At 44.8% G+C, this 24,961-nt stretch overlaps 1 protein-coding gene across 2 annotated transcripts; it reads left to right on the forward strand.

The window, feature by feature from the left end:
* The first annotated feature begins 1,554 nt into the window (after positions 1-1,554).
* Positions 1,555-24,961, forward strand: CLDN18 (claudin 18). Of its 2 annotated transcripts, none has more exons than XM_027582268.2 (5): positions 1,555-1,774; positions 18,129-18,293; positions 18,912-19,029; positions 21,795-21,905; positions 22,760-24,961. In XM_027582268.2, exons 1-5 carry the CDS (start codon positions 1,555-1,557, stop codon positions 22,929-22,931), a joined length of 786 nt encoding a protein of 261 aa, XP_027438069.1. In that variant the 3' UTR covers positions 22,932-24,961. The 2 variants fall into 2 exon arrangements, with proteins under 2 accessions (XP_027438069.1, XP_027438068.1); XM_027582267.2 differs by lacking the exon at positions 1,555-1,774 and adding an exon at positions 7,796-8,150.

Consider the following 24,961-nt stretch of genomic DNA (forward strand, 5'->3'; position numbering starts at 1 on the left):
TGCATTTAAGATTCCCCAATGTCTTTTCATGGCTTGATAGATCATTTCTTTGAGCATTGGATAATATTCCATTGTCTGGATATACCAGTTTATTTATCTATTCACCTACTGGAAAACATCTTGTTACTGTCAAGTTTGGGCAATTATGAATAAAGCTTTTATAAATATCTGATGCAGGTTTTTGTGTGGATGTAAGTTTTCAACTCATTTGGGTAAATACCAAGGAGCACAACTGCTGGATCTTATGCTAAGAGTATGTATTTCAGTAAGAAACTGTCATACTGTCTTTTAAAGTGGCTGTTCCTTTGCATTTGCACCAGCAATGAGTGAGAGTTCCTGTTGCTCCACATCCTCGTCAGAATTTGGTGTTAGTGTTTTGGATTTTAGTCATTCTAATAGGTATGGATTAGTATCTTGTAGTTTTAATTTGTAATTCCCTAATGACATTTTTTCCTATGCTTATTTATCCTCTGTATATCTTCTTTGATGAGGCACTGTTCAGATATTTTGCTTATTTTTTAATCACGTTCTTCATTTTCTTATTGTTGAGTTTTAAGGTCTTAGTAGATTTTGGATAAGAGTCCTTTATCCAAGTATGTTTTTTGGATATAAAATGCTTCTTTGAAAATATTTTCCTTTTGCAAATATTTTCTCTCTATCTGTGGCTTTTCTTCTCATTGTTTTGAGGTTGATAGTTACTTTTATTCTCAATCTTTAGAGATATAATTCTGTCATCTTCTGGTTTCTATTGCTGCAATTGATATACTGACTATAGTTCCTTTCTTTCGGGTTTTTTAAAGGTTTTTCCCTTTATCTTTTGTACTTTGCAATACTACAATGCACCCAGATGTTGATTTATTTTTATTTACCTTTTGTGGAACTATTGGACATCCTTAATGTGGAAATAATACTTTTCATCCATTCTGGAAAATTCATAAGCAGTCACTTACCAAATAGTGTCTTTCAGTCTCTTTACTCTCTTATTCTGGAACTCCTATTAGATATATGTTGGAGCTTCTCATTCTATCTTCCAAGCTTCTTACTGCTGTTTCCTGTTTTCTATCCCTTTATTTCTATGTTTTGCATCATTTTCTCAGTTCTATGTTTTAGTTCTATTTAATTCACTGAACTAGAGCAGCAGTGATACTCTGGGAGAGCCTCACAGATGAAGCCCTTTCATCTCCAAGTATTTTTGAGGCATGACCAACCTGCAGGCCCTTCCAGGCAGCACCCTCTACCCCTGCTTTACCCTCTGCGGAGGGGAACCTGGCTAATCAGGAAAGAAACTCCCTCCAAAGGTAAACAGTGAGTAGAGTGTACATATGGTAGAAAACAAATGGCTCTTGGTACCATGTTGTGGGAATTATCTGGCTTGGCTAGATAAAGGAGGAGGACAAGCTCAGGTGGCACTCTTGAGTCCCCTCCTCCATTGCATGGCCCGTTTGTGACGTGTGCACCAGCCTCCCCGAGAAAGCGCCATCCCTACACCCTGCACGCTCAGAACTGGGCCGTCCCTCTGTCGTGTGGCACTCTGTGTCAACGCTGCACCCCACCATGGCCGTGACCGCCTGCCAGGGCTTAGGGTTCATAGTTTCACTGATCGGAATTGCGGGCATCATTGCTGCCACCTGCATGGACCAGTGGAGCACCCAGGACTTGTACAACAACCCGGTGACGGCTGTATTCAACTACCAAGGGCTGTGGCGCTCCTGTGTCCGAGAGAGTTCTGGCTTCACCGAGTGCCGGGGCTACTTCACCCTGCTGGGGCTGCCAGGTAAGGACCAGTGCCAGCGCGCTGGCAGGGGGATGGAGGCCCCTGCCTGGGGCCCCATAGAGGGACCGTGGGGAATCAGGAGCAGCAACTACCACCACCACAGTCAGAACAGGAGTGCAGGAACCTTAGGGAGAGGAGCTTTCTGAGCTACCGGGGCTCCTGTTCCCCTCACTGGTTGGTGCCCAGTTTTTCCCAAGGGGTACATCGTTTAAACAACTCCTATGTGAGCAATGGCATTGAGACTCAGTCACACATAGGAACAGGACTCAAGAGGCCCAACTTTAGCCCCCTCTTTCCTTTAGCCCCAAGATTCTGCCTCCCTGAAATGGGGACTGTGGATCTCATAAACGGAGGTTCATCTCCAGACCCTTTTGTTCCTGGGCCCGGCTTTCAGGGAAGCCTAAGACCGCAGAAGCAACAGAAAGGGGCAGAGGGAAAAGATACATACAGAAAAAGAACTGAGTGCTGTGTTTCTCTGAGGTGTGCCGGATGAGCCCCTTCTGTGTGGCTCGAGGCTCCTGACCTCCAGAAAATAATTGGCCACATGGAATCAGATTCAGGGTGCTCTCTCTCTGCACAGAGGGCTTCGGCAGCAAGAGATCTCTGCCATGCAGGCAAGGTGTGTGGGCTGTGATGTCCACTTCCCCAGACTGGTATTAAACACAGAAGGATTGTGTGTTTGTTGGCTTTGTAGATTGGTCATTTTCACTCGAAGAAAAATTCAAGTCTCAAGAATAGGTGGTAAAAGTGTAAAAAAAAAAAAGAAGAGGAAATGTTAAAAGTGTCTTTCACTTATGTAACAGAGTAAGACAGTGAATAAACTTGTCATTTTTATTTCTTAGCTCTTTTTTTCCTTCCATAAATATACATCAAAGTCTTGAGAGGGACACTGATCCAAGAAGGGCATCGGAGGGAGCACCAGAAATAGAAAACGGGGCTTTCCCCTCCAGGAACTTGCCATCTGACTATAGGGTCAAGACTTAGAAACACACAGAAGGTAACAAGTAAAGACTTAAGTCACACAGTGAATCATTGTTTTATACACTCCACACCTACTGATGGAGAGCTCACTGCAACCTCAGGATTCTTGGGGCTAGCACCCTCAAAATTATGAAAGTGTGCCCCAGGCTGGGTATGACAAGGTGCCAAGTGAGGCCGGAGAGCTAGTGCTGCAGAGATGAGAAGAGTATGGAAGTGCTCAGGAAAGGCTCCACTGAGGAGGAAATACAACAAGTGAGCCTTAAAAGGCAGGTAGGGTTTGGAAAGGGCAGAGATACAGAAGGAAAAGCACCATGAGCAAAGGCATGAGGGTGCTACCACCGGAGTCTTACTTGGAAGAAAATCAAAGAGTGACCTTGGCTGGAGGAGAAAGTTTGTGTGGGCACAGTTATGGAGGGCAGTGAATACCCTCTTAGAGAGGTGGGGACTGGGTATAAACAAGAGGACATGAGTCAGATCAGTGGGTGACCAGCTGCGGATTCAGTGAGGTCTGTCTCCACTAAGGAGGGGAGCAAAGATGAGCCTCTCCCACATCATTGTACCCTGCTGACCCAGCCTTAGCTCTGAGTCTCCCTCACCTCAAATGCAAAAGCTCATGATCTCTCCAGAGACCAGGACCTGGGTCCATGCAGAGCTAGAGGCCTTGGTGGAGGGAATCAGCCTGGAGCTGACCTCCGGCCACACAGAGCACCCATCTCAGGAGTCCATACTGCTCCACAAAGGGAGGATAACAACGTACTAGGACTTGAGTAAACAATTGGCTTGCAGCGTTTTGTGTAACCTTGGCAAACCACCCTGTGAGCTTGGTGCTATTATTATCACCCTTTTAGAAACAAGGAAAATAAGTCTGAGTGACTTGCCCAAGGTCATATACAGATGGAGCCAGGGCTCAGACCCTGTTCTGCCTTCACCTAAGCCTCAATGGGTTGCCCTAATATGGAGTCCTGAGACTCTCAGGCTCCAAACAGAAATCTTTCCTGACCCAAAGCAAAAGCCCCCAATGTGGAGGGGCCTTCCTAGCCTCACGTCTCGCCAGAGCCTGGTGTCCCAGTCCCACACAGACTTCTCCTTGGGCAGCTATCGTGGACTAACAATAGCTGTCAACATGCCCCATACATATTTTACAGATGGAGGCTGAGAGGGGCAGAGCAACTTGCCCAAGCTCACGGAGTTAGAATTGGGCCAGACCGAAACTGCCTGTTAGGCCTTCTCTCAGAACCTTCGAGTGCTTTGTGTGTGCATGTGCGCACGAGCGTGTATAAATCCTGTCACTAGATAGTTTAGAGAACTATTTTTTTAAAAAAAATTTTATAGGAATCCCTTTTAAAGGAAAAAAATTCTTACAGACCCTCAATGTTCACTTAAGTTATACTTATTTTGATGTTATTTTAACGTCTTCAAGTATAACAATAGATTTAAATTCCTAATGCATGTCTTCTACAAGCCAAAAGGCACATTTGCAAATGTAATATAAATAACACTGAAAATCTAATCAATCCAAATTTCCAAATTGGTTTGGTGTTAGGGATAGTGTTCATTTGCATTTGGAGTTTAACAAAGATATAGCCTCAAGGCCAATTTTGCATTTTACCTGTTTCAGTGTTTTGACTTCAGTATCATTAACACAGGTTCTCTACTTGTGTAGGTTTGTTTTACAAAATGGTGTTAATAAGTTTGAGGTACTCAACATCTCACACTCAGGTACAACCCCGTCATTCCTGTGGTAATGAGGTTTCTGTGGCTCGATAGCTCTTTGCAGTGGTCTTGTTCATTTGAAGTAAGGTTGTATTGAAATATGGCTCTAAGATTATCAACCCAGTTATTTCTGGAATTGGGGAGGGAAAGTTCTCTGCGGTATATTTACTGCCACTGATTGTTGCAGTCAGGTATGTGCAAAGACAGGACAGTGCAACGCTTGCCGGTGAAGCTAGTGGGGTGTTGACCCCAAGGTACAGGTGCCCTAGCTTAGAGTGTCAGTACCTCAAAGTGGGGAGAAGTTCCCCTGACTGCACTTTCTGTTTGAGCAAGAATGAACCCTTTGTTCACATACCAGTTGAGAATACTTAACTGTCCTCTGGTATAAACATAATCATTAACACCAACACAAACATGAACCATAAGGGGCCAGCCTGAGGATCTGGAACATTCTTGTTTTAATTTCCTTTCCATTGTCACTGAGATGAAAGTACAGAATATTTAAATTTCCACTGAGAAGCTACACACGCCCCAAAATGCAAGAACAGACTCTCAGGCTCAGAGGGAAGAAGTCAGGCACAGCCAAACCTTCCAGAGAAACTCTAGGCATAAGACTGGCAGTCAGCCTTCCTAGATAAAATCATTTCACTAGGCCCGTAACTGACAGCCAACCCTGTCTTGGGCTGATCGGGTTTGGACAAATGCCCCTCTTGGCAGGAACATGGAAGCCAGATTTTCCTCTGTGGACCCCCATTCACTCTTTGGCAGTGACCCGTGAAGCAGTGGTCCGTTCGTTTTATAGCACAGAAAACCCACTAGGAAGTGACAGATTCCATCTTCCAGTTGTTTTAAAACCTATCAATATCTATTGCACATTTAAAAAGTAGGTAGACTTAAATTTTTTAACAAATGTGTAGACTTACATTTTCTCTCTATTCATTCAGTATTCTACTAGGTAGAGGTAGCTTTAGTTTATCCTTTAAAATTAACTTTTCCGGGGCGCCTGGGTGGCTCAGTCATTAAGCGTCTGCCTTCGGCTCAGGTCATGATCCCAGGGTCCTGGGATCGAGCTCCGCGTCGGGGTCCCTGCTCCGCGGGAAGCCTGCTTCTCCCTCTCCCACTCCCCCTGCTTGTGTTCCCTCTCTCGCTGGGTCTCTCTCTGTCAAATAAATAAGTAAAATCTTTAAAACATAAATAAATAAAATTAAATAAAATTAACTTTTCCTTCTCCCAAAAAATAAAGTCACTGTCACTTCAAACAAGAAAGAAAGCTAAATCATTATTACCTGAATAACTGTTTTGCCCTGGTCTTGAAATTTTGCATAAAGCATTTGCATAGGGAAGGGGGAGGGGAAACTGCCATGAGTGAGAATAGATAACTTGTAATAACCTATTTCTTTTATTTTTTCCATTTTCCATCTACTATTTCAGTGGTATTATAGGTATGGGGTGGATGTTAGACAAATGTCATAAAATGAACAACTGGAAACCAAACTCTTTATGAATAAAAACCCTGAATCTTGGTTGAAACAAGAGCAAAATGACTCTGTCCACAGAAACAGTGGCAGAATCATTCTTGAACCCTTCCAATATTTTCCAATCTAATTGGTCAATCGCCATCCAGCAGCAGAGACCACAGTCACTTCTAGTTGCTCCCTCCTCACCTTTTGGACTTGGCCTTGTAGCTCAGTTCAAGGAAAACAGACACCAACGCTGTTTCAACGAAAGTGATACAACCCCTGCTCTCTGGCTCATGATTCACTCTCTACACTGATCACAGAACCTAAAGCAAGATAAGCACCTCAGGGGAGTGTGGTGTCCATTCAGACTAGGGGGAGACCTTCCATATTTGCTTTCTGTGTTTGCTGGGAAAAAAAAGGAATGGGAGCAGTGGCTGGGTGCACTCAAGATAACACTGAAATGTCCAGATGCAAAGGTTTGTTTCCTGGAGAACCGGTACAGGTTAGAGATTGGTATGTTGGGTGTGTTTCCAGGCCTGGAGATCCAAAGTTGGGGAAGCTATAATTAAAATGGTTCTGGGGGTGCCTGGGTGGCTCGGTCAGTTAAGTGTCCGACTCTTGATTTCAGCTCAGGTTTTGATCTCAGGGTCATGAGTTCAAGCCCCATGTTAGGCTCCATGCCGGGCGTGGAACCGACCTTAAAAAAAAAAAAAAAAAAAGATGGTTCTGAATTCAGAGGCAAGACACACAGGACCCCCAGGAAGTAGCAGGTCAATCAATTCTCTTACAAAATCGAACTGGGTGAGCAAAATGCAACAGCTAATTTCTGGTCAGGTCTCTCTTTTTCGTGATTATATAATTCCTGATATTTTGACCAACTGTAGTGAAAACTTTTCTGCAAAATGTGGAAGACAGTGTATGAGATCTGAAAGAGCGATGAAGTATTCTACTTTAGTATGCAAATGTTACAGATGAAGAAACTGTGACCTGCAGGGGCTGATCAGTTTACCCAAAATCATCTAGCATACAGCGTGTTAGTGACCGTGTCAGGAGCAGATCCCAGGGCTCTCAGCAACCAGAACAGGGGCTTGGGCCCAGCCAGCCCTGAGCCCTTCTCTGGCCTTTTTAGAACCTTCTGTGTCTGCCATGTGGTCTTCATGTGGTTCTCATGGTGTGAGTGATAGGGTGACATGGAGTTCAGCAGGATGTCTCACTTCTTCTCCTCCTACTTTCAATACCTGTAAAACAAAAACAAATCTCTAGGATTTGACTTCCCGTTCTCGGGGACACCTTGCCTACCTCTGCCACTCCACATGGAAATAGAGAAAGAGCACCAGACGAAAAGTGGGGACTGGAGCTCCATCTTTGCTGACTTGAATGCATCTGTGGTTCAAGGCACTTTGGACAAGTTCCTTAATCTACCTCACTTGCCTCAAAATACATATGGGTGTGGGATAATGAAAGCTACTCTACCCATTTCTGTAAGGGCAAAATGGAAAGATGTATATGAAAAGTAGTTTATGAGTTGTGAGGAGAAAATATGGAGTCTGGTTTAAGACGCAGACTCCTGGGGCCTCCTGTGATGAGCAGAGCCTAAAGGAAAAGCTTGTTGGGGCGCTGGACTGGTCAGCTTTCTCCCCAGGTGGTGGCAGGCGAGCTCAGGGGGCAGAGCCAGAGCCAGGGCCCCGGGAGAGGCTGCTCGGCCTTTGGGCAGGGTATCCATTTGGACGGCTCTGCTCTCAAACCAGCTGGGCCTGCGCAGCTCGGTAGGACAAGTGCTTCTTGGGGCGGCTACCCTAACAAATGAAAAAATAATGCCCTTGAACCAAGAGTGAAACTGAACTATCTAAGGAAAACACTGTGAGCAAACACCAAGAGCTGAGGGAAACCATCTGATTAGGGCAGCCAGGCTCAGGAGCACAGCCCGCCCACCCACACCCGGCACAGGAGGAAGGCGCAGCAGGTCCTGAGCCCGCGGTCGGAGGGCGCGCGGGCTAAGGCCATGTCCACCACCACGTGCCAAGTGGTGGGCTTCCTCCTGTCCCTCCTGGGCCTGGCGGGCTGCATCGCCGCCACGGGGATGGACATGTGGAGCACTCAGGACCTGTACGACAACCCCGTCACCTCCGTGTTCCAGTACGAGGGGCTCTGGCGGAGCTGCGTGAGGCAGAGCTCAGGGTTCACGGAGTGCCGGCCCTACTTCACCATCCTGGGCCTTCCAGGTAGGCCGTGCGGGGGGACCGAGCAGGTGAGGGCCGGGGAGGGGATGGCCCGCGCTCCCTGCAGCACCAGGGACTGAGCAGCGCTCCCCACGTCTGGGTGTGACCGTCACAGCGTTGGCTCAGAATAAAAGGTGTGAATAAGAGAAGTTGGCCCCGTGACAAAGAGGACTCTAGTCATACAGGAGAACATCGGAGAATTCATACTCAAATCAAAGGAAGTATGGGGGCGTTAAAAAAAGGGGGGTATCTATTGTTAGGGCGTGCATGCTCTGCTCAGGATACTAGAATAGACTAATGTTCCTCAAAGGAGAAAATCGTGTGTTATGTATGTGCATGTGACTTGCTCTTGCCTGCACATACGTGGCAGGAAGGAAGTAGGGTGGAAAATATTTTTTTCTAGCCAAAAACGTTGATTGAGAGCTCATTTCCTTTCATTTTCAATTCAATTCAATTTTTCTTTGAAAAGTTGGAGTCTCTGTAGGCGCCAGAAAATATATATTGCCATTCAATTATAAATATCCTTTTTCTTGCTTTGCATTGAGAAGTTCTAGTATGCACTCCTAAAAAAACAATGTATACCAGAATATTATAAAGTTATAATAATCTCGCAATATAAATATAATTATAAATGTGACATAATTTCACCCCTGAAGATGAAGTACGTTAAACCCCTGCTTTTAATACAGATTATTATTTCAAACATGCACATAGGAACTTTGCATTCCAGATATTCTGGAAGGTACTTGTATTTAAAGAAAGAGGATGGGCAAAAAGAAAATAAAAAGCCAGTCTAATCAGTGGCCCTGAGAAGTGGCCAAGATATGAGTTTGTTGAGGCAGGGAACAGTGTTAGGTTTGCCACTCTGAAACAAGCACCTTGTGAGCAGGTAGGTGGAAATAAATTTGCACGACACTGTTAAGAGCCTGTGCAGCACTTGAAATTGAATTACGAAAAGCAATTCAACCAATATATCTTCATTTTTGGAAAGAAACAGAATATGGGTGACAGAGTAGAATCGGGGTAATTACTGCATTTTTGGAAGCCACTTGTTTTTTGGTTGTTGTTTTTTTTTAAGATTTTATTTATTTATTTGACAGAGAGAGAAAGAGACAGTACAAGCAGGGGGAGTGGGAGAGGGAGAAGCAGACTCCCCGCTGAGCAGGGAGCCAGTTGGAGGCAGGGCTTGATCCCAGGACCCTGAGATCATGACCTGAGCTGAAAGCAGACGCTTAACTGCCTGAGCTACTCAGGCGCCCCTGGAAGCCACTTGTATTGCAGGCCCAGCAGGATCACTGACTGAGACCTGCTTAGGGAAACACAGCAAGTAGGACCTGGACGCAGGGAAGACAGCCACGGAGGAGGGATTATGCTCTGGTGTGAGGGGAGAGGTCAGAAGGCAGAAGGTGCAAACATGGGTGGTTGAGCTGTTAGCCCCACCTCATTTTAACTATTAAGTGAAGGAAAAGGATTGACCTCCTACTCAAAATTAAGGAATGACATTCCATGACTTCATACCCAGTAACCTTCGCCGAGGGCCCCACCACACATTGCCAGTCTCTCACTCATTCTGTTTCTTTCCACACATGGGACCCCACGCCATCCAGTCTGGTCATCCCCGCCGATCAGCCCCTGTCCTTCTTGCCTCTTTCATCTCTCCTCCTCACTTAGGCTTATGTTCTCCTTCCTAGAAAATCTCATGATTCTGATCATTGTCAAATTCTGTCTCTCCCTGGGTCACTGACAACCAAATTAAAAGAATAAATTGTACTACCCCCTCTCACTCTTAGTCTTTCTCAGTCTGCTTTCCATCCTTCCTCTCTTTAGAGTGTTTACTCCTTTGACTGTGGCAGATGGTGGGGTAGAACCTTCCAATCACCAGCTTCCAGTTCCTAGTTCTTATCTCCCTAGACATTTTAAAACCCAAACCTTCCCATGGTTCCCCCATTCACAGCTTAATTAGGTGCAGACATGACAGTCTGACACCCATGCCCTCCTATATCCCTCACCTTGCCTGACTTATCTCTTACTATTCCTCTGCCCCCAGGCTGACTCTTGATTTCAGCTCAGGTCATGATCTCAAGGTCCTGAGATCGAGAACACAGCGTTGGGCTCCATGCTGGATGTGGAGTCTGCTTAAGAGTCTCTCTCTCCCTCTGCCCCTCCCCTGCCCACCACATGCACTCTCTCTCTCAAAAATAAAATAAAATAAAATAAAATAAAATATTTGGCTGACAAAAGTAAGGGATGGACAGGAAGATTGCCAGAAGGAAAAGGTTAAAAGACACTCCAAAACTAAAGGCTGAAATATAAGAAGATGGAGCAGCCAGAGAGGAGTCCAGTGGGTGGCTGGTGGACATTTGTGGGGCTCTTGAGGAAGCAGAAAGAGATAATATTAACCACCCAAGACCTAGCACCCACAGGGGACTTGGCCATCAAGAACAACTGCTGAAAACATTTTCTTGAGCATGACAAGGGGCATAGGGAAGAGAGACTTGAAGCAGAAGACCTGGGCGAAATGCCTAAAAACAGAAATGGAAGGTTGCAGAGAGTTTAATTTTGACCTAGATCTCAGGGGAGTACCACCCTTGAGCAGAGAAGTAAGCCTTAAAGTACTGTAAAAGCATGAGGCAGATACCATTGTAATACTTTAGTTAACAATCATAATATCACTACCAATTATTCAATTCTTCCTAAGGATAAGCTCTTTTCTTGCAAAATCTCACATAACCCTTCATTCATCTGATAAAAATGTATCACATTTAGTTGGAATTTCTAGCCATAGAATAATTTAATTCCATTCAACTGTATTATGTAACCTACAGACAGATTAATGACATAAGTGGTGGTAGTAGCAGGACTGTTTACCTGTATATGACCAGCTCTGTATAATGAATAGCCCAAGATTCCCTCTCATTGGATTCCAAACAGTTAATGCAGCATGTAGTTCTCCAAGGACAGTGCCCAGAAATAAAAACAGCTTCCATTTATTGGACTGCACATAGACCCTCTAGTTTAATCTTCACAGCAATACAAGGAAATGTGTATTAGCTTTGTTTTTACAAAAGTGGAAACTGAGGCTCAGATACAGAGACAAAGTAAGGTGCCCAAGCTCCCATGGACAGAAGATGGCAGAAGTGGGAAATGAACATGAGGCCGTAAAGCTTCAAGTCTGCATTTTTTACCCTGCCCATGCTCAGGCCCTGCTTCGCATTCCAGGTAGGAGGAGCCGCCTTTAGCACATTGAAAAGATTGGTATGCACTTGAGCACAATAAGAACAGAGGGTACACCAGCACCTTGACCCATTTATCACCATATCATCACAAATGCACAATTAGGAGTACCAAATTTAAAGAATGGATGACCTGTGTGTCATTCCCTATCCCCCACCCTGGAGACGGGGCGGGGGGGGGGGGGGGGCGGGGAGGGCCGTAAAAGAGCACGGTGAAGAGAAGGCAAAGACCATGTCCCTGGTCCCATGATGACATCATGGTCAAGTAATGTTTTCTTTTTTTTAAGATCTATTTATTTATTTGAGAGAGACAGAGAGCAGGAGGAGGAGCAGAGGAAGAAGGAGAGAGAGAATCTCAAGCAGACTCCCCACTGAGCACAGAGCCCAAGATGGGGCTTGGTCCCACAACCCCAAGATCATGACCTGAGCCAAAATCAAGAGTCAAATGCTCAACCAACTGAGTCACCCAGGCGCCCCAAGTAATGTTTTTTCTAATGTGTTTGCAAATATTTGGATTGAATTTGGTGCCATGGCAGGGCCCTACAGTTAGAGACAAGTGAGTTGGGATTAAGAGCATAGTTTGACCAGCTACATCTCTTGACCTTGCTTCCCCCATCTGTGGAATGCCTCACAATAAGGCATCTGTATGAAAGTGCTCTGCGACCCATTTACAAGATCTGGCTCTTGGCGTCAAAAAATCATTACTGCCTTGTCTACATAACCCAAAGCTCTCAAAGAGTTAGGACATTTGATCTTCCAGGGTTTCTTTCTTCTCCAAAATCAAGCATCTTTTATGAATCCAAATACCCAAAGTAGAGATTATTTAGCATCCTGTTTTTCTCCTCTCAATCTCCCATTCCACCTGTGTTCTGGGCACATCACTGGTTTCCAGCCCCTTTGCAGGCACTGAGGGTCTTGTTTTCTCTTTTTACATACAACTGGCTACATTTGCCCCTTTCTACTGCAATGTGAAAAAACAACGGCTAGTGGAGAGCTAGGGAGTTTCCCATCAACCTGTCAATCATATTTACACGCACAGGAATGGCAGTTTTCACGATATCACATTTAACCCAAGAAACAATTCTACAAAACCTAAAGCAAAAATCCATAAAGGAAAAAATATGAAACTGCTTTTCAGCATCCTTTCTAAAGGAGCCACCTGCTTTATTTCTCCTTACTATCGGCTGACTGTTTCACATTAAGTCCAGTGTGCAGGATCCTGTGAAACCAGCTTGTCGTTCCCCAATGTCTTGGTGGAAGAAACTGGCCCTAAGAGGGAGACTGGTTACAAACTTGAAATGAAATCTGGGGGAGCCTCTTGGATTTTGCTCAAGCTGCTTTCCCTTTCTTCGAAAAGAAACATATTTTAGCCCAAACATGCCTTTTTAAATACGTGGACAAACATCTAAACGTGTACACACTAATGTGTGTCTAAAGGAGATCCCACAGAGAACTGAGCACACATCTACAAGCCAGGGAGGATCTGTGCCTCAGGCATGAAGTGAGGCTGCTTGCCCGATGCAGACCCAGGAATCAGAAGGCCTCCACAGCTTGTGATTGTGGAGGCTGTTGCTTCGATAGCAGGGGCAGCCCCACACAAAGTATCATGCTCTAGCATGGGCTGGTCAGTGGTGGGCACCATTTCTTGGTGGAGACGCACGTGGCCAGAGTCACATAGTTGGACCCCACCTGAGAGTTGAAAAGGAAGAGCAATGAAGGCAGACACCACCGCCCCAGCCTCACCCCTCACCTGCTCCCCTCCTCATTGCCAGCCAGATCTTGAGCCCATTTTTCCTGATCTTCCCACCTGTCTTGGTCCAGACCTTACCGTTCCTACTCTCGTCAAATCTTCTTCCCCTCTGGCCCCTCATATTCCCTCATGCATGGCTTTCTCAGATCCTCAACCATATTTTATCATCATGTGAGAAGATTCAGGTTTATGCAGTTAGTACCAGCCAAAGCCATGTGGGGCTGAAGAGAGAAAGAACTTCTATTCTCTTCTTTTCTCTTTTCTGATATTTGCTGAGCCTGGCTTAGTTCTATGCTGGTGCCAAGTAGCATCTGGTGCTCATGGCATCTCTATGCAAGAGATAGCTCTGTCCCACTCCAGGGCTGAGGAAACTTGGCTTCAGTGAGATTAAAAGATTTGCCTAACGACACTTACCTGGCTCACATTGTTCTGTAGGATTTCACAAGATACAAAGGACTTCCATATTGGTTCCCTGAGATCTCAGGAGAATCTAGGCCCCTCCCACCTTGTTCTGAAGGACCTATTCTCCGAGGTCTGGCCTCAGACTTCCCTCCTCTGGGCTCCCCTTCTTTGGAATCCTCCATCAGCCCTCCCTGCCTCCAATCTGAAGCCACTCTGTGCCTGAAGCGTGGGTCCTCTCTAACCACCACTAACAAAAGCCCCAGATCAGGCCTTTGTCTCGTAAGCCCATTCCCATCTAGATCAGGGATGTCAACCATTAGGAGCTATTTCCTCTCAACTCGCCAGCCACTCTGAGCACCTCTTCCTGAGCCCTCTGGAGGGCTGTTTTCCCAGATTATTCCTTGAAATTTTATGTTATTGAACAATTAAATGAAAATCTCTAGGGGTGGAGATAAAACATTTAACATTTCTTTAGAAATTCCCCCAGGGGATGCTAAGGTACAACCAGTGTTGGGAACCACACCCAAAGGCACCTTGCCTGTCAGTCCATAGCTGGTTTGGGGGAATTAGATATTTTGCAACAGGGAGGGAACACCAAGTTCCCATTTTTTCTGTTTGCTTCTGTCAGCCCTGAATCCCATCCACCCTTCAAGCCCGATAATGCCTCATTGTTCATTGGAAAGAAAGCTGTAGTCACACCTTTGGTGCAGGGAATCAGTCTATAGAGCCATTGACTCACCTGTTATCAGCTGATAAGCCTATATGCCTCTTGCTTGGAATAGCAAATAAGAGACAGAGTGGCTAAAAGAGAAACTTACACCTCCTTTGGGAGCAGTTTCTCTGGTTACCTATCTATGAAGGATTAGAACTCCATATGGTAGAATCTTCCAGCAGGAAAGGAAGTTGAGGTCACCCGCATGCATCTCCATGGTCATTACTAGACATAAGGGATTTCTAGCAATGAGTGGTGGAGAACATTTCCTCCCACTTCCTGGAAGCTGCCCCCATCACAGCTCCCACTCTCAGAAGAACGCCTCCAGGAATCTCCAAAGCAAGGCAGACCTTGGTGCGTCCATCCAGGCCCGCTGTTGGGACTCTGGACGTGGCCCCACAAGATATAAAACAATGTTGTGTCTTTTCTGACCACAGTTAGCAAAGAAAGGGGTAGGAGTAAGCTAGAAACAGAGTCTAAGAAATAAAAAGGTGCTCAGGGTGAAGGTTGACCATTGGTTCAAAGCAGGTGCCAGAATTCATCCAAGATCAAGAAAGAGCAGGAAAGAAATAAGGCCTTGTCAGGCAAACATGACCCAGCAGAGGCAAGAGGTCCTCTGAGATCCTGAGGCCAAGGCTGACCAGGACAGGCTGGCCAGGGCTCCCGTACCCAAGGGCTCCCATGGCATAGCAGCAGCAACTCTCCACAGGAGGCAGGCCCACCGTGCTTTCACCTCCCACTTGCCCGTCTCACCTTCTAATCCAGCAATGTCAGGCAAGACCCTGTGCCTCAGCCACAGCCACCTGGTGATATGTTTTCAAGAACAAACATTAAAACTACTCAGTCAAAAGAGTTGATGACTCCACCCGCACCAAGAGTCCGGGAGAAATGTAATGTTTTTGTAGAATGAGGGACACCCTTTATCTTGCCTCATTAATATTGTTTATTTGGTTGGTGGGTTGGTTGATTGGTTTTTGGTTGTTTTAACCAGATGCCTTGCCAGGTGGTTCTCAAAAAGGATAAGTGATTTTGTTCTCTGACTAGTTTAAGGCTTAAAATGTCAGAATGAGAGCAGTGTTTAAAACCTCCAATGGGTTTCTGGGTGGATTTGAAGCCCACAAGAGGCCCATGGGGATAAGATGAAGAGAAAGTCAAGTCCCTTTCTCTTCCCATGTGTCCAGTTTTCTGGTAGTAACATACATATTAGTATAGCCTGGAGGATATTTCCTGAAGTCTGGGGCTGCCGCTGAGATGTCCTCTCCATAGCTGTCCTGAACCAGGCTTGTGGTGTAATTATATATGTTAAAGAGAACTAGAACCATATCATGAGCAACTATGAGAAAGTGGGTCTATTATTACTTAGCCAAGGTATCCCCAAAGTGAAAAGAAATTTGAGGTTCAGGATTTCCAGTAAAAATATGATCTTCCCAGGTCTTAAACTGCTTGAAGGCAGTGATTATTTTCCATGAAACTTCATACCTCCTACGGTATCTGACAAAGGGTTTTGTAGAGAGTTTGAGCTTTAAAATACTCGATGAATGAATGAATTCATGGATGAGTTGTATGATTATGTAACATATGACTATGAGCATATACCAACATGTGCTGGATGCAAACACAAAAATGTAAATGAATACACAAGTAGATGACACACACTTGCATTTGTTAATTAGGGAATGAACAGGGTAGGGTGTTCGTTCCCAGTATCCTGTAGGGCCAGCAAAGCCATTGAGCAAGGCTTTAGAGAACACCGGTGACACTCTAGAGCCCTCCTATATTAGGAGTAGATCCAAGGGCCACTCCAAGGCCCTCCTGAGTTCTCTTTGCCCTACTAGGGTCACCGTGGCTCTGGCATGAGAACTCAGCTGTAATCTCAAGATGCCAATGTTAATCAGTTCAGTTCTCCCAGGAAAGAATGGTCAGATCCTGCAGAATCAACCCGCACCATAAACCAGCATATTTACCCTGCTAATATAGTTGCCAATAGGACCAAGACTGATGATGACTGTGTGTAGATTTCTCTTCTCAGTAGAGAAGCAAAGTTAAAATCAGAAGTTTCTTCAGGGAGAAGAGAATCAGAATCAAGTGGCGTAGAACTAGAGTGGCTGGATACTACCATCTCCACACAGAGAGACACCTGGTGAGAAAGTTGCCCAGGCCTCCATTCTTCTTGAATACAGAAGGCTCTTGAGTTCTGCATGATCTACCTCTCCTTTTTCAATACACTGAATTGATTGTCGATTCTTCCATCATAACCAGTTGCTTTGTGATACACACCTTAGAGTGAATAAGCTGGCAGCTCCAGTGACATTAGCCATATTTGAGATGGAAATCTCCCTGAAGAGATTAGAGAGAAATTCCTCCCAGGAAATTCCTTGTCTGGAGAGTCACATTTAGAAATAATCTGCTGGCACAGGTTATTCCCTGAGATGATTTTTAGAGAATATCTCTTTATACATTTTTAGCATCCATTTGAAGGGATGATATTTCATGGCTGAGTCTCCAAGCCTGGAGGATACATTCTCTTAGGTGCTTATGGAGCCCCTTACCTCGATGGCAGCCTGCTTTTCCAGGATTAGGTGCCTCAAAGCGATGTACTGTGATGGGGAAAGTAACCATTTTGAGATAGTTCTGGGTTTGAACCCCGGCTCTTGCTTGTCCCTTGATATGTGTCCTTGGGCAAGTTCCTTAACCTCTGAATCTCAGTTTCTTCAACTATAAAATGGAGGTAATCATATCATCTGCATTGCAGGTTTTGTTTTTTTTTTACTGTGGATTAAATTTTTTAATATCCAAAAAGCCACTAATAGCTTTCAATCAAAAAGTTAACAATTGGCTATGATAACTAGGGTAGGACAGAGCTTTCTGCTTTGTGTCACACAATTCTTCAGTTCTGCTCTATCAGAAATACCCATGTTTGGGGCCTTTCCCTCTGGAGAACACCAAGGACTCATTTGTCTTTCTTTTGTAAAATGCATTATGCTTGTAGTGGGCATGTTTAATGACTGCCTTTCCCCACTTTGGCATAAGATCTATGAGTGCAGAGACCATTTCTGACCTATTAATTACTGTCATCCCTGTGCCTAGTCATAGGGGCTTAGAAAAAACTGTTGAGATGAGTCACTGCATATTAAGGACACAGTAGAAACCACTGTGGATATATCTGGCAGAGAGGTCACTGCTGGAGAGTCCCAGCAGGACCTACAGTTTCCGTTGCTTCCTGAGAAGGGACTGCTGATAAACTGGTTGTGTTGAAAGGCCTGTGATTGATATAGCAGTCTTTACATATACACCTAAAACCTACAGCTCATCCTGATGGTAGTAGTCCCTTTGGAAAGAGACAAAAATATGGTGTCCTTGACATACCACCTAATAACCTTGCTCATTACATGCTATAAATGAATATTGGGTTTTCCTAAAGTAGACACGACAATATGAAGCTTTGAGCCCATATGAAAAGACTAGAGGAAAAAAATGTTTGGGTTAGAAGTCAAAGCCACACAGTTGTACTGTAAGCTCCGTCAATAATTTTTCATGTCACCTTGGTCAAGCCATTTCCTCTACATAGACTGCAGATTATCAAGCTTTAAAATGAGGAAATGAAATAGCTAAATTCCATTGGCTGTCCCAGCTCCACAATGTTCTCATTCTACAGACAACTGTGTGCAGGTCCTTCAACAATCAGAGGATTATACATGTAGTTTTGCATTTCTCACAATTCCACATCCCCTGGCGATGACAAAGTTCACTGTTTATGGACTTGCTATTTCTCAGGAGTTTGGTGCTTGTTCATTGTGGTTGCTTTATTTTATTGAACCAAAGCCTAATCAATCATGTGGAGGTGGTCTTATTTGTCAGCTTGTGTCTTGTCCCTTGTCCCACAGCCATGCTACAGGCAGTGCGAGCCCTGATGATTGTGGGCATCGTCCTGGGTGCCATCAGCCTCCTGGTGTCCATCTTTGCCCTGAAGTGCATCCGCATTGGCAGCATGGAGGACTCCGCCAAAGCCAACATGACACTGACCTCTGGGATCATGTTCATCATCTCAGGTGAACAAGGAGCTGAGGTTCCCTCTCTCAAATGGGCTTCTGGGAGTGTCAAAGCAAAATCATTCTGGCAGAGGAAACATGGCTTCTCCCTACTGAGCATGGTTTGAACATGGATCAGAGCTTTGCACACTGGGATTCAAGATCTAAGATTAGGACCCAATTATGCGCTACAGAATTGTCATGAGTGTTAAGGTCCCCCTTAGCTGCCACCCCACTTTATTAGAAGAGATTCTCAATCCTAAGGTAGTCATGTGACTCAGTCCCTAAAGGCATTATTTTGGTAAGACTCTAGAAAAATCATTTTAAAGGAAGAGCACTTGACATCATCAGGTCCAACATATTTGTATTATTAATCTCTTGTCCCAAGATGCATGGAAAATCTCTTTCTGCACACATACAAATCCTTCCACAATTAGAGAGATAAGAGAGTCTAAGCACCTCACACAATGTCTAGCACATAGTGGGAATTCAGTAATCAATGCTTGGATTAACCATTCTGTTACAGGAATGGAATATTCTCCAGCCTGCTCATCTAAACTCATTTAAGCACACATTGCCTCAGAAACATTGTGATCCCTTTAAAGCTGACTCTAGAGCTTTCTCATTCTTGGCCCGCAGGTCTCTGTGCAATCACTGGAGTATCTGTATTTGCCAACATGCTGGTTACTAACTTCTGGATGTCTACAGCTAACATGTACACCGGCATGGGTGGGATGGTCCAGACCGTTCAGACCAGGTAACCTCCTAATCTAGTCTTAGTATTCTGTGGTGAATATTGTTGTAAAAATCCTATTAAACACATATGCCTAATGTGACTGTCAGTGCCTGAAAGAGCAAAAATTTATCAGAGGCAACCATGCCATATCATAAATCAACTATGATCTGTAAATTCATAAACTTCATTTCAGTGAACTATCCTTGGTGCTATGACTTGAGGCTGAGCTGACGTTTGCATTGAAATACAGTGAGAGTTCACAGTATTTATCTAACAACATAAATCTAACAGTATTTATGCTTACACAGGCCCCATTGTGGTGGCAATGAAACAGGCACTATTAGCCCAGGCATGTAAATGAGCCTCAACCCGCATGTCCAGGTCATGATGGGAACCTGGCTAGGGACAGGTGAAAGCTTGAGTAGAATTGAGCAAGGTGCAGTACAGGTGAGAAGAGTAATGTTATGTGTCTTCCTTGTACAGATGTGTCTTCCTCTCATTCACACATGCATTCATTCTACAAATGTATGGAGTACCTGCTGTGGGCCAGGAACTGTTCTGAGTGCTGAGGATAAGACAAGGTCCCCATCCTCATGGAGGTTATGGTCTAGCTGAGGGAGATAGTGTCTGAAGGAGGGTAAAACTTTTAAATGATGGAAGAGCAATTCCAACACTCATTCATTTAGCCACTTCAAAGGGATGTATTTCAAAGCAAGAAGCAGCAGCAAATTCTTGCGGAAGAAAGATCTGGTTCTGAGAGAGTGATGTAAATATCACATCTAAGTGACCCATCATCTCTGGAGTGGATACACTTGGTATTTCTCCAGCCACACCATCGTGGGATACAAACAGGGGATGAAGATGTGATGAATCCATTACTCTCTGGCTCCCTGGAACTCTAGTCCCAATCCATGTTCCTGCTTTGTTTCAGGAGAAGAGGAAATGATCCCTATAAGCTCCCCCCATCCTCCTCTTTCCATCATCTCTTGGTTACAAGGACAACTGAGAAGTATGCTGACCAGCTCATTTTGGGTTTCCTGGGACTTTACCAGTTTTAGTACTGGAAGTCCCACATCCTGGGAAACTCTACTTTCATGGGCAAATCAGGATGGTTGGTCAGCCTACTTAGAAGATCCCACCTTATCTGGAGTATCTGGGTGCCTAGGGTCACTGCCTCTGCCCAGAGGAGTCACCCACCCACCTGGCACCTAGACTAATGCCTTCCATCATTCTCCCACACCATCTCCCTAGAACCTGCCCCGTCCCTTGGGCAGCCAAATTCAGTCCTGAGATCGAGACTATAGGATTATGAGAGGCCTCCTGAATGCCTTCTTCCATGGATGGGCTCAGGTTTTCCCTTCTTTCTGTCTCCTCATCCTCTCTACCCAGAAATCACACAAGACAGCACAGCTTCCAAGAGAGATCTTGGCAATCAGTTGAAGGGGCTTTCTGGTACCCCATTTGGCTTTCTGGTATCCCATCCTCTGCTATTGCTGCATTGAGTGTACCTGAGCTACAAACTGCTTGCCTTCAAGCTATATGCAGCTTGTGAGGTGTTTTTGTATTAGCCTAAACATTTCATTTTATAACCTGAATTAATCACTAACTTTTACATTACATTACACTTGGTCATCAGGCTTATATTGCTTATATGGCTTACTTTGATCCTGCTAAAATGTGTGTACTTTTTAAGCACATCTAAAATATCTTATTTTCTTACGTTGCAGAGGTCTGCACACATATTTCTGTCTTCCAACTACGGTATAATGTTCTTAGTTTGTGATTTTTAAACATACCAGTGATTCATGGTGTTCCACAAACAGTCCCATGCTCCTTGATGAGCCCAAGGGGAAAACCTCCATGGGCAGGTATCCACTGTGCTGAGCTCTCCTTTTCTGCAGGGCTCTAGGAGACACCAGCTTAGGGAAGGGAAAGTTACCAGCTAACACTAAAATACCCATTAACTTCCTAACAGTTTTTGGTCACAGTCTTCACCACCCGCAAAGGTCCATTTGGAATCAGAATTATTTTATTCTCAGGACACTTTGTTCTCAGACAATCCTGCTCAGAGGTAATGAGTCCCATGGAGGCATCCCTCCTAGGGGAAGAATACCAACTTTAGAGTCAGATGACCACAGTTTTAAGCTCCAGTGTGGGCTAGAACAGAACCACCGGGAAAGTGGAGTCTGTGTCAATCTTGTTCACCCCTGTGTCCCAGTGCCTGGGCCGTGTCAGGCACATAGTAGGAGCTCAATAAATACTTGTTGAACAGATGCGTAAACGAGGAATGAAAGAATGAATGGTCGGCTCGTTCTGCATGGACGGCTACCGGGGTACTTGAATTAGGTAAGATGAAAGCTTATTGGCCCACAAGAAGAACTCAAAGGGCCAAAATTCCTTCAGAAATAATAACTTCAGACTGATTCCACAGCTCTCGAATTCCTCTTGCTAAACCTTTAAGACACTCCCAATGACAATAGGGAGGGAGGTGGATTTCCAGAGATGTTTCTCTGAGATTAGAGACTTATAATTAATTCCATGCCTGAGGGATGCTAGGGGCCCGAGAATCCCATTGCTGTTTTGCTGACTAGCTTCAGTCCCAATTCTGTTCTCTAGGGTACTTCATTCACTTGGCCGTGACCCAAAGGAGAGTGTGTTCAGCGGCATGGGCGGGGATGGGTGTGGAACCCAAAAGAGCTGACAGAGAGGATGGGCGTGGCCAAGTGCAGTGGGTGGAGCCTGGAGAGTTGAGTTGCCCACATTCATCCTCTCATTTTCCCCTTCAGGTACACCTTTGGTTCGGCTCTGTTCGTGGGCTGGGTCGCCGGGGGCCTCACACTAATTGGGGGTGTGATGATGTGCATCGCCTGCCGGGGCCTGGTGCCTGAGGAAACCAAGTGAGTCTCCCCATCCCAGTGCAATCAGACATTTAATCTGAGTCCATTTTAAAGTATAATTTGCAGACAGAATGATCAGTCTAGGTTTATGGAAGAACTTATTAACTAAATGATCCTGAACTTTCTCTTTTATGGGGAACCTAAAGAACAGAATAGGAACATTTCAGCTGAGCAGATTTAGGAATGATCCTGTTTGAGAGAAAAAATTATCGCCCTAGGTTCCCTCTGACTTCAGGATTCTGTAACTCAGTGGTTCTCAGCTGAAAGCAATTCTGCCTACCAGGGGATATTTGGCAACAGCTGAAGACTCTTGATTGTTGCAGCTTTGGGGTGGGGTGGGGGTGATACTGGGATCTAGTGGGTGGGGACCAGGGATGCTGCTAAACCTTCCATGATGCACAGGAGAGGCCCTCATGACAAAGAGGCATCTGTTCCAAAATGCCGAAGTCCCGCTGCAGAGAAACCCCACTGTACCCCACTACATGGACCTGGAGCTGGGAGACCTGGATCCTGGGCCGGATCTACTGCTAACTAGTCCTGTGACTTCTAGTAAATCATTTGCCTTCTCTGGGCCTCTGTTAGTTTATCCATAATCCGAGCAGATTAGAGGAGATGGGCTCCGTGTATGTGCCTTCCAGCTCACAAATTCTGTGATTTTTCTGGCATAACCATGTTCCCCTGGAACCAGTGTCTCAAAGCCTGGGGCGATCAACCATTTCAGTTTGCCCAGGACTGAGGGTTTCCTGGGATGCTGCACTTTCAGTGCTAAAACCGAAACATCCCAGGGTAAACGGAGTGGGTTGTCCTCTTACTAAATACATCTGTGGTCATGGAATGTTTCTTTTTTCTCTCAGCTACAAAGCCGTGTCCTATCATGCCTCGGGCCACAATGTCGCCTACAAGCCCGGAGGCTTCAAGACCAGCACTGGCTTTGGGCCCAATAGCAAAAACAAGAAGATATACGAAGGGGGTGTCCACACAGAGGACGAGGTACAATCTCATCCTTCCAAGTACGACTATGTGTAGCGCTCCAAGACACCTCAGCATGGGCAGAAGAACCCCCCAATTAGAGCTCACTTGAAAAACAAGGAAATTTTACCTTGACTCCTGATTGCTTTTGACTCACAGTTGGAAGTTAGAAAAACTTTGATTTTACCCGCTAGGGGGCCAGATGGTCTGGGCCACATGTCTCTATGTCTCTAATGTTCCATCACAAAAACAGCTGAGTTATCAGATATGAATTCGAGGCAACAGTTCACAGTTTTCAATCTTCTATTTCTTTTTTTTTTAATTTAACCTTTCTAATCTGATGATAGATTGTGGTTTGAATTCCTATCAGACAATAGCGCATCGATGATCTATTTCCCAACTCGTCCCCCAGAACAATTCTGCAAAGAAAAAAGGAGAGTCCATCAAAAGACATCATTTCCTGCTATTTGATTTTAACCTCCCCCGCCAACCTGGCTACTAATAAACACTGATTGAAGAAGAGGTGATGGGGAAAGATATTTGTAATGTTTCCAGCTCATTATCTGAGTTTTCTTACACTGTGATCTTGACATTACCTGGACCAAAGCGATTTCAGTTTAAGGAAAGCTTTCTGCTTTTGTTTGCATCTGCTAATTCCAGCAAGACACCCCCAGGGGTCTCCTGGGCTCCCCACTGCAAGTCCTCTTTCTGTCATAGGCCAGAAAATGTCCCTGGAAGGATGAGAAAAGGATATTTGTGGGTAATCTGAATATATATGCTATTCTCAATATAGTTAGAATAAATAATATGTTAGTGAAATGATACACTGTCTCTGAGTTAGCCTGACCCCTGCAAGTGAATAGAAGAAAATGAAAATATAATTGCTTTGATATTGTCTATATTGACTTTGTAAAATCACACTTAAGTTTGAGTTCCATGAAATGTTCACTGATCCTAATTGTTTCCCTTTGAACTCTGTGAGACTGTGACTACACAGGACAGATACAGTGTAACCCTGTAAAAACCAAATGTTGAAACTGAGGGGGTTAAAACCAGTTCTTTCAAAAGACAACAGCAACAACAAAGTGATGAGCCTGGAGGTAATGTTATGGCAAGTGATGCCTGTGCACACTAGAAGGTCACTGTCAGTTGACAGGAGCACTTTCTAGGCACTGTGGTCAGCTTTGTTACTGGGAGAGCTCTTCCCTTCACTAACTTCACCTACAGATGTTGGACCATTGGATGTTCAAGAAGTGAAAGCTCTTGGCAGCCACACACCTTCCCTGTGTCACATCCCTGCTGCAGAAAGCCTAAACTCCTTCGAGGCCACCAGAATTCCATCTCAGCACCAGAGCCAGAATAGGTCCCCTGGGAACTAAAATAAGGGCAGTCTCTCAAAACTACCAAATCAGGGAGCAGCATTGACACTGGGGAAATCTCACCATTGGGTTATTATTGGGGAAAAAAGTCCTTAGTACCAATAGTTCTTATGAAAGTGGCCTCCAGGGAGATGGGTGACTATTCATAGGGGTCTTCAGGCTCAACAGATTATGTCTGGGGAAAACCAGATCACAGCCCATTAAACAGAGAGGAATTTTGTTCACCAACAGCCAAAGCAAACTCAGAGACCCTTCTCACTGAGATAGCAATGGTTCTAGGCTACACCAGAGTATTCATGGAACTCATTGTCTGAGATGGGGTAAAGGTTGGATAGATAATCGAAGAAGAGAAAAAAAAAAAAAAAGAAAGAAAGAAAAAAAAAAGCAGGGATGGGGGGAAGACAAAACTGAGCAGTCCAGGGCATGGAGATTGTGAAGTTTCTCAGGATTTGACTTGAAGGCCATGGGCACAATGAGCTCTTTTTCCTACCACCAGAAATTCCTTGGTCAGGTCTGAGGCACTGAGGTGTGTCTCAGCTGGGTTTTTCATTAGCACAGTCTCTATCCAACACTTCATTGTTTGAAAGCCTCCATGTAGTTAGATTGGGCTTTGTAATTTTTTTGTTGTTGCTCTGTCCTATTGTATATGCATTGACTATTGACCTGTATGTTTTGTGAACTAAATATTAAAATTACTATTATCTCACA

Source organism: Zalophus californianus, chromosome 1 (genome assembly GCF_009762305.2).
Source record: "Zalophus californianus isolate mZalCal1 chromosome 1, mZalCal1.pri.v2, whole genome shotgun sequence".
Classification (NCBI taxonomy): Eukaryota; Metazoa; Chordata; class Mammalia; order Carnivora; family Otariidae; genus Zalophus; species Zalophus californianus.

Excerpts from the sequence above, each read along its gene's own strand:
- CLDN18 (XM_027582268.2), top strand. The coding sequence starts at position 1,555 with ATGGCCGTGACCGCCTGCCAGGGCTTAGGGTTCATAGTTTCACTGATC. Across the intron at positions 19,030-21,794 it reads GTCCAGACCGTTCAGACCAG|GTACACCTTTGGTTCGGCTC; the intron begins GTAACCTCCTAA and ends TTTCCCCTTCAG. Across the intron at positions 21,906-22,759 it reads CTGGTGCCTGAGGAAACCAA|CTACAAAGCCGTGTCCTATC; the intron begins GTGAGTCTCCCC and ends TTTTTCTCTCAG.